This window comes from Erpetoichthys calabaricus, chromosome 14 (assembly GCF_900747795.2).
Source record: "Erpetoichthys calabaricus chromosome 14, fErpCal1.3, whole genome shotgun sequence".
Lineage (NCBI taxonomy): Eukaryota > Metazoa > Chordata > Cladistia > Polypteriformes > Polypteridae > Erpetoichthys > Erpetoichthys calabaricus.
Window position 1 is genome coordinate 46,150,714 of NC_041407.2, and position 15,361 is coordinate 46,166,074.

The 15,361-nt window shown below is 38.7% G+C and overlaps 1 protein-coding gene across 1 annotated transcript in view; it reads left to right on the top strand.

Annotated features, from left to right (window-relative positions):
• The window catches only part of tinagl1 (tubulointerstitial nephritis antigen-like 1), a 113,193-nt gene that overhangs the window by 13,798 nt on the left and 84,034 nt on the right, over window positions 1-15,361 (top strand). The window contains exon 2 of the mRNA XM_028819067.2: window positions 4,130-4,487. Within this exon, the coding sequence (XP_028674900.1) occupies window positions 4,169-4,487 (319 nt within the window). The 5' untranslated portion in view covers window positions 4,130-4,168. The remainder of the gene's footprint in view (window positions 1-4,129; window positions 4,488-15,361) is intronic.

Below are 15,361 nucleotides of genomic sequence, written 5' to 3' on the forward strand. Positions count from 1 at the left end.
ATATTGGCAGATAATTTTGCTTGATTCTAATACCTTTTTCTTGTTTTAACAAGAAAAACAAGAAAAAGGTATTAGAATCAAGCAAAATTATCTGCCAATATAGTGAGAAAGTTTAACTTGTTAACTTGTTAAATTTTCTAAAAATTAGATTATATATCTTACACATACAAATCTACTCAAGTCAGTTATTCTTAAAATAAAAAAACAAGATCTATTATTTCTTTTCAAGATTGTCTGGCTTGTTAAGATTTCATTTTTTGCAGTGCAAATATTAGAGACAAAAACAGCTGAGACTTACATAGCTGCCACTGGATAAGTGTAAAAAAATAAAAAGCTGTATGTCCATTTGTGAGTTATACAATCTTGGCCACAAAAAAACAATTAATATGTGTCATTGTGAGATAGTAATGATCTCAGGAAACTGATATCAAGGAGCTCTGATCAAGTTCAGATTTATTGCTATTGCCAAAAGTGTTCTGGAATCCATGCTAACAACAGCTTCATTACATAAAACAGCAAAGTAACCAACATGGCAAGAAAAACAAAATGCCATTTATCAATTCACATTGTTCTTGTTTTGAATCATGTATTGAATTAACTCCAGTGTCATAAGTTTTAAATTGATACTGTCTTTCCTTAAATTATTATAGTAGTTAATTTTCTTTGATAAAAATCAGTCAATGTGTTTTCAAGATCCGGCAGCTTGATCTTGAAATCATTCTGAAATTAGTTAAATGGCAACACAAGAGACTTTAGAGCTGGAATTTTAAAACAATACTTCAAAATTTCTATTTTGACACTGTTTTTTGGAAATAAACTCTATGCAGGAGACTTACATTGAAACCAAATATTATAGATATCTTGATTACAATTTATTTAACTATATATATGAACTTATTTATGTAAGAATAGCATAATTGTGTACATTTGTATTAGAGACTGTGAGGCTGTTGTCAGTGAACAGATTTATAAAAGATGCAACAAAATGAAAATAGATCAATAGAATAACTGAACAGAAAATACATACTTGTTTATTACTTCCCACAATCTTACTGAAAAAAACACTTTCTGCACAACCTCAGGGGTTCTGATAAAAATACAAGTACAAGATGAACAGAAAATGTACACTTATAAAATACATTAACTAATCCAATTGCACTTAAAATCTACAGTCACTTTTTGTGTACATTTGCTCCTTTGGATGAACCTTTGTCCATACAGATGAATAAGATGCATTGGCTGCCAATGAAATGCATTCACTTGTTCACACTCTGTCACTAATTGTTGGTTTTCTGCATGTCTGGTGCAGGGTGAGAGGAATTTATTAATAGCTGAGAAACACAATCCTGTATGCTTTTGTCTCAAAGATATCATTAAACTGAGAAAACCTTGTCCTTCAGTTGAACAGCCTTGATTACTGATATACTGTTCCAGCTGCTGACTGTCATGTGTTTCACTCTGCCAATAGAGACCCCTCTCATGACAATCTGGCAACCAACTGAATATTCACTCCATGTCCTACTTTAGTCAAGTTTTTTTTTTCTTTTTACCATTAATACTTCAAATAAATATCAATTAATCAGGTCACCTTTGTAATGCACTTTTCACAGAAACTATTGTTTATTGCAAAGTGCTTTTTAAATCAATTTGCATGACTGCCAGATAAAATAAACAGAACAGCAATTTCAGACAATAGTACATCATAGGGTCAAAGTTAAGAAAAAAAGCTGAAAAACACAAGATATAGTAAATATTGATAAGTCACTTTTTAAAAATAATCAAGATAAGGTGGACCCATATTTTCATTTGAAACCGTAGAATAACTGTTTCTTTCTGGCTCTCCCATGTGTAAAACAGTTCATTGGCCTTAGTTCACCAGTGGAAAGTGGAAAAAAGGCATTCTGTATTGCGAGTGTGTTAAAAATGTGGCCTCAGACACAAGTTGGTACAGCTTGGTTTATTGATACTTAGAATATCACTTCTTACTTTAATATTGGGGTTAAAATTCCCATGCTGTAATACAGGACTGCACTCTATGTTAGGTTAGGGTAGACAGACTTTATTATCCCAGAGGGATTTTTTTTTTTGCAGCAGGAAAGTACAAAAACATAAGACATTGTTACACAGATACAAGAAAATCAGCAAAGGCACCAGAACTGACAAATAGTGTACTAACTCAAGCTTAGTACAAAAAAGAAAAAAAACACTTTTAAGAGTAAACAAAATAATAATTCAAAATGTACCATTAAGGAATTAAAGAGTCTGTTGTTCTTTACCACAGGAACCTGCAGCTGAAATTAGAGTAAAGGGGATTGCTGCTGTCTGACAGCATTGAGTTGGCTTTTTTCATAGCTGTTTGTAATACAATTAAGTCACAGAGGTCTGCTGCAAATCAATCATTTTACTTTTAGTTTTATATTTTTTGTTAAGATGGTTTACATTATTAATACTTAGGTTGCTAAACAAACATATAAAAGCAAATATAACAACAGATTAAATAAAAGACTTATAAAAGTGTCATAATAACTTTCTCCACTTTTCTAAGAAAGAAAAGCTGTGTCTGCCCTTTCCTCCAAATTCATTAATCAAAATTTTTTCTGTTATCAATGATTGTTGTTGGATATTTGTAGCTAGCTACCATCTCCACTGTCTCCCCTTTAATTAATTAAAGTCAAGACAGTGGAAAGGGGGGAGCACCTGAAGTCTACAGCCATATCCTTTGTCTTAGAAATATTTAGCTGTAAAAAGTAACAATCACACCTTCAAATAAACTCATCAACAACTTCAATATCACTTACCTTCTTATCTTGTAGAACACTCACAGTGGCAGAGTCATCTGCAGATCTGAGGATGTCTGTCCTTGTGTGAACTCCTGTAATTATTTGTGTATAAGATGGCATGCAAACAATCATACAGAAGACAAAATGTCCTTAGGTGTAATGTCAGTCCATAACCTTTTAACCTGTAGGTGTGATTTGTTGAGGTTCAGTGTCAGTGACTGAGTGCCAGAGACATGCTTTCCAAACCAGTGACATTCATGCTTGATCTGGGAGAGGTCCAGTGAGCATGTTGGCCAAGGGACTTGACAGACAATCTTCAGAGTATAGATGAAATGTGGCAAACATCATCTTACTGGAGGAACACAACGTCCATTTCATGTAGGAATGAGGTCTTGACTGTCTAGATGATGGCAAAGCTGCTCAATGTCCCCTCCACAAAACTAGGCTTGAATGAACAATATAGGTGATACCACCTAGCACTATGATGCCCAGTGCGGGTGATGTGAGTCACAGGTTTATACAAGGTGGATGTGATTACCTATTTACCATGTGTCCATCAGACACATGCATGACCTTCACTGATTTCCAAGTAAAAATTTCATTCATTAGGAAAGAAGAAAAAACTACCATTCTTCTCTCCAATCTGCATGTTTAAAGCACTACTGCAAGAGTGCATGGTGGGCATACGTAAGTAGCAGTTCATAACAGCAGTCATCTTTCAAGACAAAAAAAAGACAATTGCATATGGGAGAGTGGACATGTATAGTATGACTGTGTCTCTGATGTGTGCCCTAGCATCCCTTGTCATGCTTTGGTTTTGATGTATATCCATACTTCTAAGATGCACAGATATGCTTTACATCATTGCCCACACTGATGCAATGGAAACACCTTCCATTCCTCTTCATTAAGGCCCAATATACGACTTTGCTCAAACTCTCTTAATTGTACGAATGGTGCACAATGATGTCCATCAGGCATGAGGAACGTTTATTAGATCACTGCACTGAATGTGGTAACACAATGACTGTTTCTGTAACGCTGTGAGCACCACTTATTGTGGCAGTGGTGTAACCTTCACCATCACTACAGGGAGCTACACAAGCCATAAGACTTTGGGTATAACATTGTCTGCCCTCTATCTCTGCCATACTGTATTGCAGTAATCCAAACTGGATTCCTTTAGGGTGTGTATGTTTCACTTTCCAATAGTGGAAGTTGCTGAGGTTTTCCCAAACATGGTTTTAATTTATATTTCATTAAAAAAGGCAATGATTTTGGGTAAAGTAGACCATTTGAAATGAAACGTTGGAGCCATTCCTCACCTTATATTTATGTTTCCATTTCAGGTTTGAAAGGATACTGCCATTCAAACCAACAAAAATACAATGAAGATCTATGCAGTTGTGCTTGTCCTAGTGCTTTCCCTGATTTGTTTTGGGGAGCTGCAGGCTTCCCTGCTTCGAACTCGCAGGGAACTTAAACCTCCCCTACATTATCATGGTATACGTGACCCTAATGGCTCATACTGTGAGCGCCGGGGAGGCTGCTGTCCAGGTCGAGATGACACCTGTATTATGAAATATATGGATACCATCTGCTACTGTGACCTCTTCTGCAATCGCACCATTTCAGATTGCTGTCCAGACTTTTGGAGAAAATGCCTAGGAATACCTCCTCCACCACCACCACACACCAATGGAAAGGGTAAGATAAAAAGCTGACTTGGCCATGAATAATTCAATAATAATTTTAAGAAGTATTTTATTTTTAAAATGGTACAGTATATATTCACAAAATAAACCATTAGTTTCTACTAATAATTATAAACCACTGTAACAAAGTTACTTGCTTCATACATTAGCGTATGTAATATGACTCACAGAAAAAGAAGACTGCCTCAGTTATTTTGTTTGTAGATAGATAGATAGATAGATAGATAGATAGATAGATAGATAGATAGATAGATAGATAGATAGATAGATAGATAGATAGATAGATAGATAGATAGATAGATAGATGATAGATAGATAGATAGATAGATACTTTGGAATTCTCTTCCCTCTCATAGCCATCAACTAGACTCAATAACACATTTTACAACTGCCCTCAAAATTTATCTTTTCAAACTGGTGTACCAATTATGAATTTAATACTGTTACTGTCTGTTATCTTTGTATGTTTGCTACTACCTCTGTACCTTATTGCCATTTGATTTTATCATCCTCTTGTTTTTATATTTTATTCATGTTGTTTAATTTCATTGTAAGGAGACCTTGAATGTTAAGAAAGGCACCTATTAAATAAAATTTATTATCATTATTATTATTATAGTATATTTTTAAAGCTTTACATTACTATTTTAAATTCACATAGTCTGTCATTTTCATGTCATATGGTTCATGGCATGTGATTTTTTGTTTTTGCATAAAATGTTTTTGCTTCTTCCATTACAATGTAATGATATTTCTAAGAGTGAAAGGTTTGTATACAAAGTACTATTTTTCCAGTTCATTTGAATTGCTTGGTAGGTGTTATGACATGCTAGTCACAGTCTTGCACCTTAGAGAAGACACTGAGTCCAAAAGCTTCAAGAAAATCAACTTTATTCCCATCAAAACAAGATCAGTCAAGGTATTTACTCAAACGGGAGCTAACACTTCAATAACAAGCGAGTCCAAGAAAAGCTTGAACCTGCATCTGCGTTTCTGGACATGGATATGCAAGCACCTCATCCACCTTGTCCAAATGAGGTTAAATCACACCATTTCCCATTGAGTAGCCCCAAATAATACATTTCTGACATACCCAATTTACACTTGTAAACAACTGTCAACCCAGCCAGCCTCAAACTGTCAAGCTCTCCTTGCAGGCAGTCAAGATGCGACTTCCAGTCATTATTAAAAATGTCCATATCATCGTGATATGCTATATCATACACGGAATGGGGTTGCAGAATCTGATCCATCATCTGCTGAAAAGTCAATGCCACACCATGGAGACCAGAAGGAAGCCTGGTGAATTAGAAAAACCCATCCAGAGTGGCAAATGTGGTCTAATCGCAACTGGAATCCTCTAGGTGCAACTGCCAGTACCCCATAGTGAGATCCTGGGTGGAAATATACAAGGCTTGCCCAAGTTTCTCCAACAAGTCATCAATAAACAGCATCTGGTTCACCTCCTTACGTATCACCTTCCTTGTTGCTTCCAGAAGGCAATAAGGGCACATCTGTACTTTAACTCCAGGTTCTGTTACGATCTTGTGTTCTTCAATTTCTGTCCAGCCAGGTACGGCCGAAAAGACATCAGAGTTCCTTCTGATCAGCGACAGCAACTCAGTCTTTTGGGTGTCCATCAGATCATTACAAATAATAATCTGTGAGACTGCCACTGACATGGCCAACACATCCTGGGGCTCATGCCACTCTTTCAAAAGATTCACATGCAAGATTTGTATAGGCTGGCAGCCAGGAATTCTGACCTTTTAATTTACGGGAGACACACGTTCTTCCACAATTGCCACACCAAGCCACTGAAATTTATGTGGATCAGATAGAGTCAAAACCAGTACTCAATCACACTTTTTGAATTTGCAAAGTTTGCTTTTTTTGTCATAATTATATTTTTGTGCCTCCTGTTCGTGGTGCTGATGATCTACCATGATAGAGGACAATTTAGAAATCTGTTCTTGGAGTAAAATGACCTGATTGACAACTTTCACCCAATGAGTTGCACTGCAAACTCCTATCCATTCCTCTCGAAAAATATCCAATTCCACCCCTGATTGGTGGCCAAATAACAGTTCGAATGGACTCAAGCCAGTGGATGCCTGAGGGGACTCCCAAACAGCAAACAGGAGGAAAGGCAACACAATGTACCAGGATGTCAGGTTGTCATTGGCCCCCTACTAAATCATCTGTTTTAAAGTCTTATTAAATCGTTCAGTCAGGCCATTCATCTGCAGGTGATAACCAGTGGTGTTTAATTATTTAATTGCAAGGTTCTCACACAGCTGCTTCATGATGTGGTAGGTGAAGGGCATACCCTGGTCAGTTAAAATCTTGCAAGGAATGCCAATATGTGTGAATAATTCCGATGAGGCCTTCGCAACAGCTTGGGCGTTGGCCTTCCAGGGAAAGGTCACATCAGGGTGGACCAACAATATCTAACCCAACCCTCTCAAAAGGGACATCCAAAATAGGAATCAGTGAGAAGGGAGCCATAGCGAGTCTATGAGCAGAAACAACTTGATAGTTGGGGCAGGCTTTACAAAACTGCTCCACGTCTCGGCCCATATCCAGCCAATAAAAGTGTTTCGAAATGTGATCCCTTGTCTTCTCCTTGTCAAGATAACCCCCCAAGACATGGGTGTGAGCAATTTTTAAAACCATCTCTGTATGCCCGCTTGGGACCACCAACAGCTCAATCCAGCCTTGCCCTATGCAATCAGAATATGAGAAACCATCCTTAATCAAAAAGTGTGGTGTTTTGAAATTTGGGCCCTCCCGCTCCATATAGTAAGAGTCATTTGCAACATGTTTTTGTTTAAATGCAAACTATTAGCTGCTGTTGGCCCATTGCAGGTGCACAAACTCAGTCGGAGTATCAGTCCCTGGGGCCCCAACACAGCACCCTGTTCTTCTCCAGCCATTGTTTCTCATTGTTGGCCTAGCTTGTGGAGGTTGAAGGTGCGGCTGCCTGATGTAAAGACTCCTCCAATTGTCCCGGACTCTCACATGAAGGGTTGTCCCCTACTTAACTGGACAAGTCAGGTTCAATCTCTAAGCCGGCTTCTTGACCGACCTTGTCAGCAACAAGCCCCTCTCTGTCTAATACAGGCAGAGGTGATCTGCAGATGGCTAGGAAGCTTGAGAAGAGGGCATTCCTCTCCCGATTAAAGAGGCCAGGGTGAAGTATATAATATGGCAGTCCAAACTTTAAAGCTCCTCCCTTTAAATAGTCTCATATTCTTTAACATCTCAGTGAACACAACGAATTTTCACCCAGTCCGTCTTTGTATAGGGAATCGGCTGGAGCAGTCCAACAGGGCTGGGATTTCACATCTAGCTAACTTAACAGAGACCTTAAAATGTCTTTCCTCAACACCCCGGGAGAAACCTGCGACCTGTTGCTTCAGAAAGTCATAATCATCAAGTCTTTCAGGAGGAAGGTTTTGCATAAACTGAAGGGCCTCCCCGGCCAAAATAGCTATACAGCCTCTCTTATCCCAGTGCATCAGTGTTGCTGCATGTTCAAAACAGAAAAGGAAACACTCTTGGTTGTCTGAGGGATGCATCTTCACCAGCACATCTCTGGGACGTGCAAAGACAGGTGCGTCTGCAGGAGCCTCATCTAGCTCTGGTGGAAGCGGAGCATCGTGCTCCTGTTGTTGTGCGCCTCAATACACCACTTCTGGTACCATGTGATGTGTGAGTCACTGTATTGCACCCGAGAGAAAACACTGAATCCAAAGGCTTCAAGAAAACCAACTTTATTCCCATCAAAACAGTAACAGTCAGGGTATTTACTCATAAGGGAGCTACCACTTCAGTACACAAAGACACAGCAAACAAGCAGTGACTGGGCCATGTCAATAGCCGAGTTAGAATGTTCCTCGCATCGGGCAACAGACGTGTTACATGGGGAGGCTGTGAACTTGCAGTTGGCGGCACTGAGAACCTGTGGTTGCCTCGGCAATGGACAAGCAACCCTTGATGGACATGTCAACCATGTTTCAGTATGTAGCACAGATGGGGAGGGTCTTAAAAGAGCTCAAAAATTTCACAGTGTTTATATGATAGTTTGAACTTTTTGATTCATCAATTGTCTGGATATCCTTGTTACAGTATATATGCCGATTTTTTATTTTGCATTTGCTGCAAAAATACTTTAAATGTTGAATGTAAAATTTACTTTAAGTTTTACTGCATTACTATTTTAAGTCAGACAGATTCAAGCTACTTGATGTTCTGTAGATGTAAGGATGTGAATAGATAAGTTACAGAATGAACTGTCACTGCTTTGAATATCAGTAGATCCTAGTCATTGAACATCTGTCACTGCATTAAACACAAATACCATCAGAGGCTTCTTAATCTTCTCTTTCATTGTATTTCAATACAACAAAATTTAGTTGACATCTCTGCATTTACAACCACGTTTATTTAAAAAGTAGACATAAAGATAATAATTCATAAACATATGCATTACCAACCATTACACAGAGACTACAATAAGATGACTGTTGAAAAGTTCAATATATCCATCCATCCATCCATTTTCCAACCCGCAGAATCCGAACACAGGGTCACGGGGGTCTGCTGGAGCCAATCCCAGCCAACACAGGGCACAAGGCAGGAAACAATCCTGGGCAGGGTGCCAACCCACCGCAGAAGTTCAATATATGCAGTATTATATTAATAATGTATGTTACATTTGGTATAATAAAGGTACTTATTATATATAGTATATTGATACTTATATAAACAGTATTTACTAAAAAGCAGCATGTTTGACAGTTTTCAATGATTATGATGTAATGCCCAGAAGTAATATAATCAATAAAGAGTATTTACTTAAATAGCAGCATCTTTGTAAATAACAACATATCAGTCCTCGGAAGTTCGATTGTGTGAACGCATATCTGTATTTTGTGTGTGTAGGTGTGTGCGTTTGTATGAGTGTTAGCTGTCCCTAGGGGAACCAAAGGGTGTGCCTGGCAGTCTTTGAAGCAGGGAAGGGGAGATGGACAACAAGACTCTTGGAAATAAAATGTTCTTCAGTCTGTTAGTCTGGGATCAGATTGAGTTGAATAAAATGAATATTTTACAATTTTTTATTACAATGCTGTACTTCTTTACTCCTTGCTCAAATCAGTGGAAGAGAAACTGAATAGTTTTATTTTGAAAGCTGGAGCTTTCATGAAATTGGTATCTGAAACTTAACGTAGAACTGAACCATACTTTAGTGGTTACGTCACCCTTGCTAAAGGTAATCTGGCTCATGTGACAAAAAGAAGTATTATTATGTTATAGGCTAGAACAAAAGAGAGCTAAACATAACTAGACAATCAAAGCATTATTCTTTGTCAATTTTATGAAAAAGAAAATGTGTATTTAAAGAGAAAGATGCCTAATCTGTCCACACTTGTTTTAGATTGGCTGGCTCATTATTCCCATGCCTTACAAAAGGCAACAGCTAAATGGACTAGTATCAAGGCTAAAGTCTAACAAGTTTGTACGTAGTTATGAAATTTCTTTGTATTTCTTTTACTTTCTCTAAAGCGCCATAAAACAAGCACTAATTACCTCTGTTAGTCATTTATGCTATTTGGAATGTTGAACCAGGCCCTCTGTCAGAGGAAAACTTCATTCTGAAGAGGAACAATGCAACAATAAAACAAAACTCAGTTCAAGGACTCACTTTGTTCAATTTGGAACACAAAGCGGCTCCTCAATGAGACAGATTGATAAATCTCAGTTGAAGGAATGTCAGCAATGCAGACTAGCCCTCTGTGTGTTGTAAAGGTGTGCTGTACGTCTGCAGTTAGGAGTGGTGTTTGGGGCAAATGAATGGATAATTACGCAACATATGAATAAGAGCAAGGTTCAGACATGAATTTGTCTACCATAGTATCTTTGTGGTATAATATCACCAACCCTATGTATTATATTATTTCTTTCATGACTAATGTTTAGACAGCCTCAAGTAGTAGGATGATGTACCGTTTTAGCCATTATGGATGTAATGAGAAGTGAAGCAAGATGACACATTTTATTGGCTAACTGAACATATTTTCATCTTGTAATCTTTTCAGTTAGCCAATACAACATGAACAGCCTTAATAAATTTTAGCCTTGCTAGATTAATCATACTCGGCTATAAATACCCACTATTTTGGCTATCCTTTTACTAAAAGCATAGCCATTTAAAATTGCACGGCTAGAGCTTATCTTGGGTAAAAAGTATGGACTAACCTGGGATGCCAGTCTAATGTTGGACACAGTCATTCACATGCCCACACTCACTCATGCAGAGCCAATTTATGGTGTACAATTACTCTGACATGGGATGTGGCTGGAAAAATAAAGTTTCCAGAGAAAAAAAATAACATGTCTGGAGAGAATGTGCAGACTCCACCGAGATTGAGCAGGCTAAGACTCAAACTGAGCCTCTTGAAGGTCTTAGGCTACTGTATGAACCACCTCAGCAATCTGATAATGCATAAGAAAATACAAAGAAGATACACAAAGTGAAACTTGCATGTAGTCTTTAACTCTTTGAGTCTTCAGGGGAAAATTTATTTGTAAAACTATTGTAATATATTGGATTTTTCTAAAAGCAGTAAAATATGTAATGTTGAGTGTATAAAGTGAGCCACCAATTGTCTAGACTCAGTTAAAAACTGATAGTACTTAACTTATTTGCACTGTACTGAACACAGATGTGAAACTCGGAGTGTGTTTTGTACTCTGGAACAATCGCCACAGTTAAATATATTTTACAGAGGATTGTTTAATCATTCTCAGTTTAGCATGCTTGCCTTTATTCTTTTTCCTTTTACTTAAACAATACATTTGTGAAAATAGTGTCTTGACATATGATATTTTACCACCTTTATGTCAAGCAGTGCCTTTTGATGTTACTGCGGTTGTACCTGTTTTTCAATGCTACTGCTATGACTGGTGTTTAATGTGGCAAAGTAAGCAAAGTATGGCTTTGATGGTGCCAGAAAAAAAATAATTACAGCAGTTTGATTGATATAATAAAAAAAAAAAATCAGTACAGGGAGGGGAAAGCGGTGCTCCACCAACACTGTGTACAGTGGAGATGTGGCCCTGCTGACTTCAACTGCAGACATTATTGATCGATGGAAGGAATACTTCGAGGATCTTCTCAATCCCACCAGCATGTCTTCCTTAGAGGAAGCAGAACTGGAGGACTTTGGGGGGAGCCCGTCCATATCATGGGCCGAGGTCACCGAGGTAGTTAAAAAGCTCCTGGGTTCCTCAAGGCTCTGGGTGTTGTGGGGCTTTCCTGGTTGACACGTCTCTGCAGCATCACATGGACATTGGGGGCAGTGCCTCTGGATTTTAAGAAGGGTGACCGGAGGATATGCTTCAACTATAGGGGGATCACACTTCTCAGCCTCCCCGGTAAGGTCTATTCAGGGGTGCTGGAGAAGAGAGTTTGGTCAATAGTCGAATCTCAGATTCAAGAGGAACAATGTGGATTCCATCCCGGCTGTGGAACACTGGACCAGCTCTACACCCTGGCCAGGATCCTGGAGGGGGCATGGGAGTTTGCCCAACCAGTCCATATGTGTTTTGTGGATTTGGAGAAGGCATTCGACCGTGTCCCACGAAGCATCCTGTGGGGTGTGCTCCAAGAGTACAGGGTACAAGGCTCGTTGCTACACGCCATTCAGTCCTTGTACAGGAGGAGCAGGAGCTTGGTCCGCATTTGCCGATAATAAGTCAAACTCGTTTCCTGTTGAGGTTGGACTCCACCAGGGCTACCCTTTGTCACCAATTCTGTTCATAAGTTTTATGGACAGAATTTCTAGACGCAGCCAAGGAGCGGAGGGGGTCTTGTTCGGTGACCTCAGAATTTCGTCTCTGCTATTTGCGGATGACGTGGTTCTGTTGGCTTCATCGGACAGTGACCTTCAGCTCTCACTGGAGTGGTTCACAGCCGAGTGTGAAGCGGCAGGGATGAGAGTCAGCACCCCTAAATCCAAGGCCATGGTTCTCTGCCGGAAAAGGGTGGAATGCTCTCCAGGTTGGGAACACATTACTGCCTCAAGTGGAGGAGTTCAAATATCTCGGGGTGTTGTTCATGAGTGAGGGAAGAATGGAGTGGGAGGTTGACAGACGGATCGGTGTGGCATCCGCAGTAATGCAAGCTCTGCAACGGTCTGTCGTGGTGAAGAGAGAGCTGAGCCAAAAGGCGAGGCTGTTGATTTACCAGTCAATCTACGTTCCTACCCTCAGCTATGGTCATGAGCTTTGGGTAGTGACCGAAAGAGCAAGATTGCGGATACAAGCTGCCGAAATGAGTTTTCTCCGCAGGGTGGCTGGACTTTCCCTTAGAGATAGGGTGAGGAGTTCAGTTATCCGGGAGAGACTCGGAGTAGAGTCGCTGCTCATCCACATTAAGAGGAGCCAGTTGAGCTGGTACGTGCATCCAGGGGGGTGTTCCGGGCATGTCCCACTGGGAGAAGGCCACGGGGCACACTCAGGACACTCTGGAGGGATTGTATCTCCTGGCTGGCTTGGGAACGCCTCAGGGTCCCCCCAGAGGAGCTGGAGGAGGTGGCCGGGGAGAGAGAGGTCTGGGCTTCCCTGCTTAGGCTGCTGCCCCCACGACCTGACTTTGGATAAACGGTGGACAATGGATGGATGGATGGATGGAAAATCAGTACATGCTAGGTTTATGTACAGTCCAAAACAGATTTGTTACAGCAAAAAATACACTATATCAGACATTTTAACTGCCAGTGATCTTGAGGATTGTTGAGAAATAACAGCTTATTGCCAATGATAACATCAGCATCTTAAATGTTATCTGAGTCACATATTCTTATGACTAGGGGAGTAATAGTTACTAAATGTAAAACTAAATTAAGTAAATATGTCATATGGATAAAGACTAGTGTTGATCGTCAAAATTCAACAAGGTGTTGTTTTGCATTGAATATGCTGTGTTCACAGGTGACCTTGTTCACAGAATATATTCATGGAAGTTCACATGGGCTTAGACAAACTTTTTTCACAGTGCCCCACGATGCTTTGAAAGGCCAGTGTGACAACACAGAGCTATATCAGCCATGTGCAGAACTTTCATGATCGTATACTGAAAAAATCATTGCCGATCTACTTAAGGCATGCATGATGTAATAACCCAATTAGAAGGGCCATGTTCCACCCTGCATGCATTAAAAATAAAAAAAGAATTAAATATATAAAAAAAAACTTGCAGCATTTTTTTGAGGGGTACGTTATCTGACCATAATTAGAATATAATGAGTACTGCCACCGAATATATTAAGCCACCCCCCAGTGTGTTGGCAGTGCAGTGCCACATTGGTAATTTAAATGCATAATAATTGTGTTGCTGGTATAAACCAAAACAAGCCTTAAAGCCTGACAGAAAACACATGTGACCCTGTAAAACAGTAATCAAAGATTTAGTACAGTTTACAAGGCATCTCTGTCTTCTTAGAGTAAGAAAAAAGTGCAAAGCATCTCCACAGAGACTGAAAACAAAAAAGACATTCCAGCTGTGCCCAGAGACATGACTTCAAACAATAGAATGAGCCAGTTCCACACCTCCATCGCATGGCTCATGTTTGCCCCAAGACTGCAACTCTGTGAGCACAATGATTTATATATATATTTTTAATATATATATATATATATATATATATATATATATATATATATATATATATATATATATATATATATATATATATATTTTTTTTTTTTTAATATATATATAGATATTTTTTTTAATTTATTTATTTTTATTATTGCAAATTTGTGACCATTTGGTGTATTTTGTGGTTATTGTTCCATCTGCATCTTTTGCACTGCTGCCTCACAGCGTAGGTCACATTTCCTAGTGGTCCTAATCCCTTCAAAATTAGTCCGTTTTCTCCTTCCCTATTGACTTCAGGGCATTTTGTGGAGTTCAGTGAAGTTCTTGAACATTTCCATGATTTTGCCAAATTCACAGTAAAGCAAAATAAACAGGATTCGCTCATCACTAATAAAGACTTTCACAGCCAATACAAATATTTAGGTTTTTACCACCCTTTTAATAAAGGAGTAATGATCCCCAAGTTGTTACTGTTCTCAGAGTTAACCATTTGTGCTGTCTTCTGTGCTGAAAAAGTTCAAACAGAACAAATGGAATGCTTTTTATTTGAATCATAACTAATGAATTTACTGTTTGTAAAGACTTTTTTACATGTAAGCATTAAGGTTTGTCAAAGCATTAAAGGAAGGTGGGAATGTTCAAGAAAATAAAACATTGCATTGTGAATTAACCTGGTGAGGTCCATTACATGTTTTCAGTTATATACATTATACAGAAAACAATCTCATGAATACATGTAATAATAATATTATAATAACTAATTTGAGAAGGGTAATGTCTCTCAAGGTGAACCATACTTTTATGTTACTGTTATTTGCTATTTATGAACTAGGTTACACCTGTGATCTAAAACTGTGACTGCACAAACTAAAAATAGACTTCTGAATCCAGTGTATGTATAAAGACATTAATCTAGTGCAGGGTCATTGGTCCTTTTAATATTAACACTTGGGCAGGGTCTCCCAAAGTGGCTGCTTGTTCCTGTTTTAACCAGTTTTCATATGTTATCCTATGTGAACTGGTTTTGACAATATACATACTGGAGGCTGTCCAGATTATTTGGAATATTTTGTTTAATTTGTTTCAGCAACAGTCTCTCAAAGCACTCGTTGTTGAAATGCATAGAAACAAAGAAGGATGAATCATGTGGTGCTGCAGGCAGTTGAATGGCTGCTGTCTTGTCATTTGCATTTAAAGTA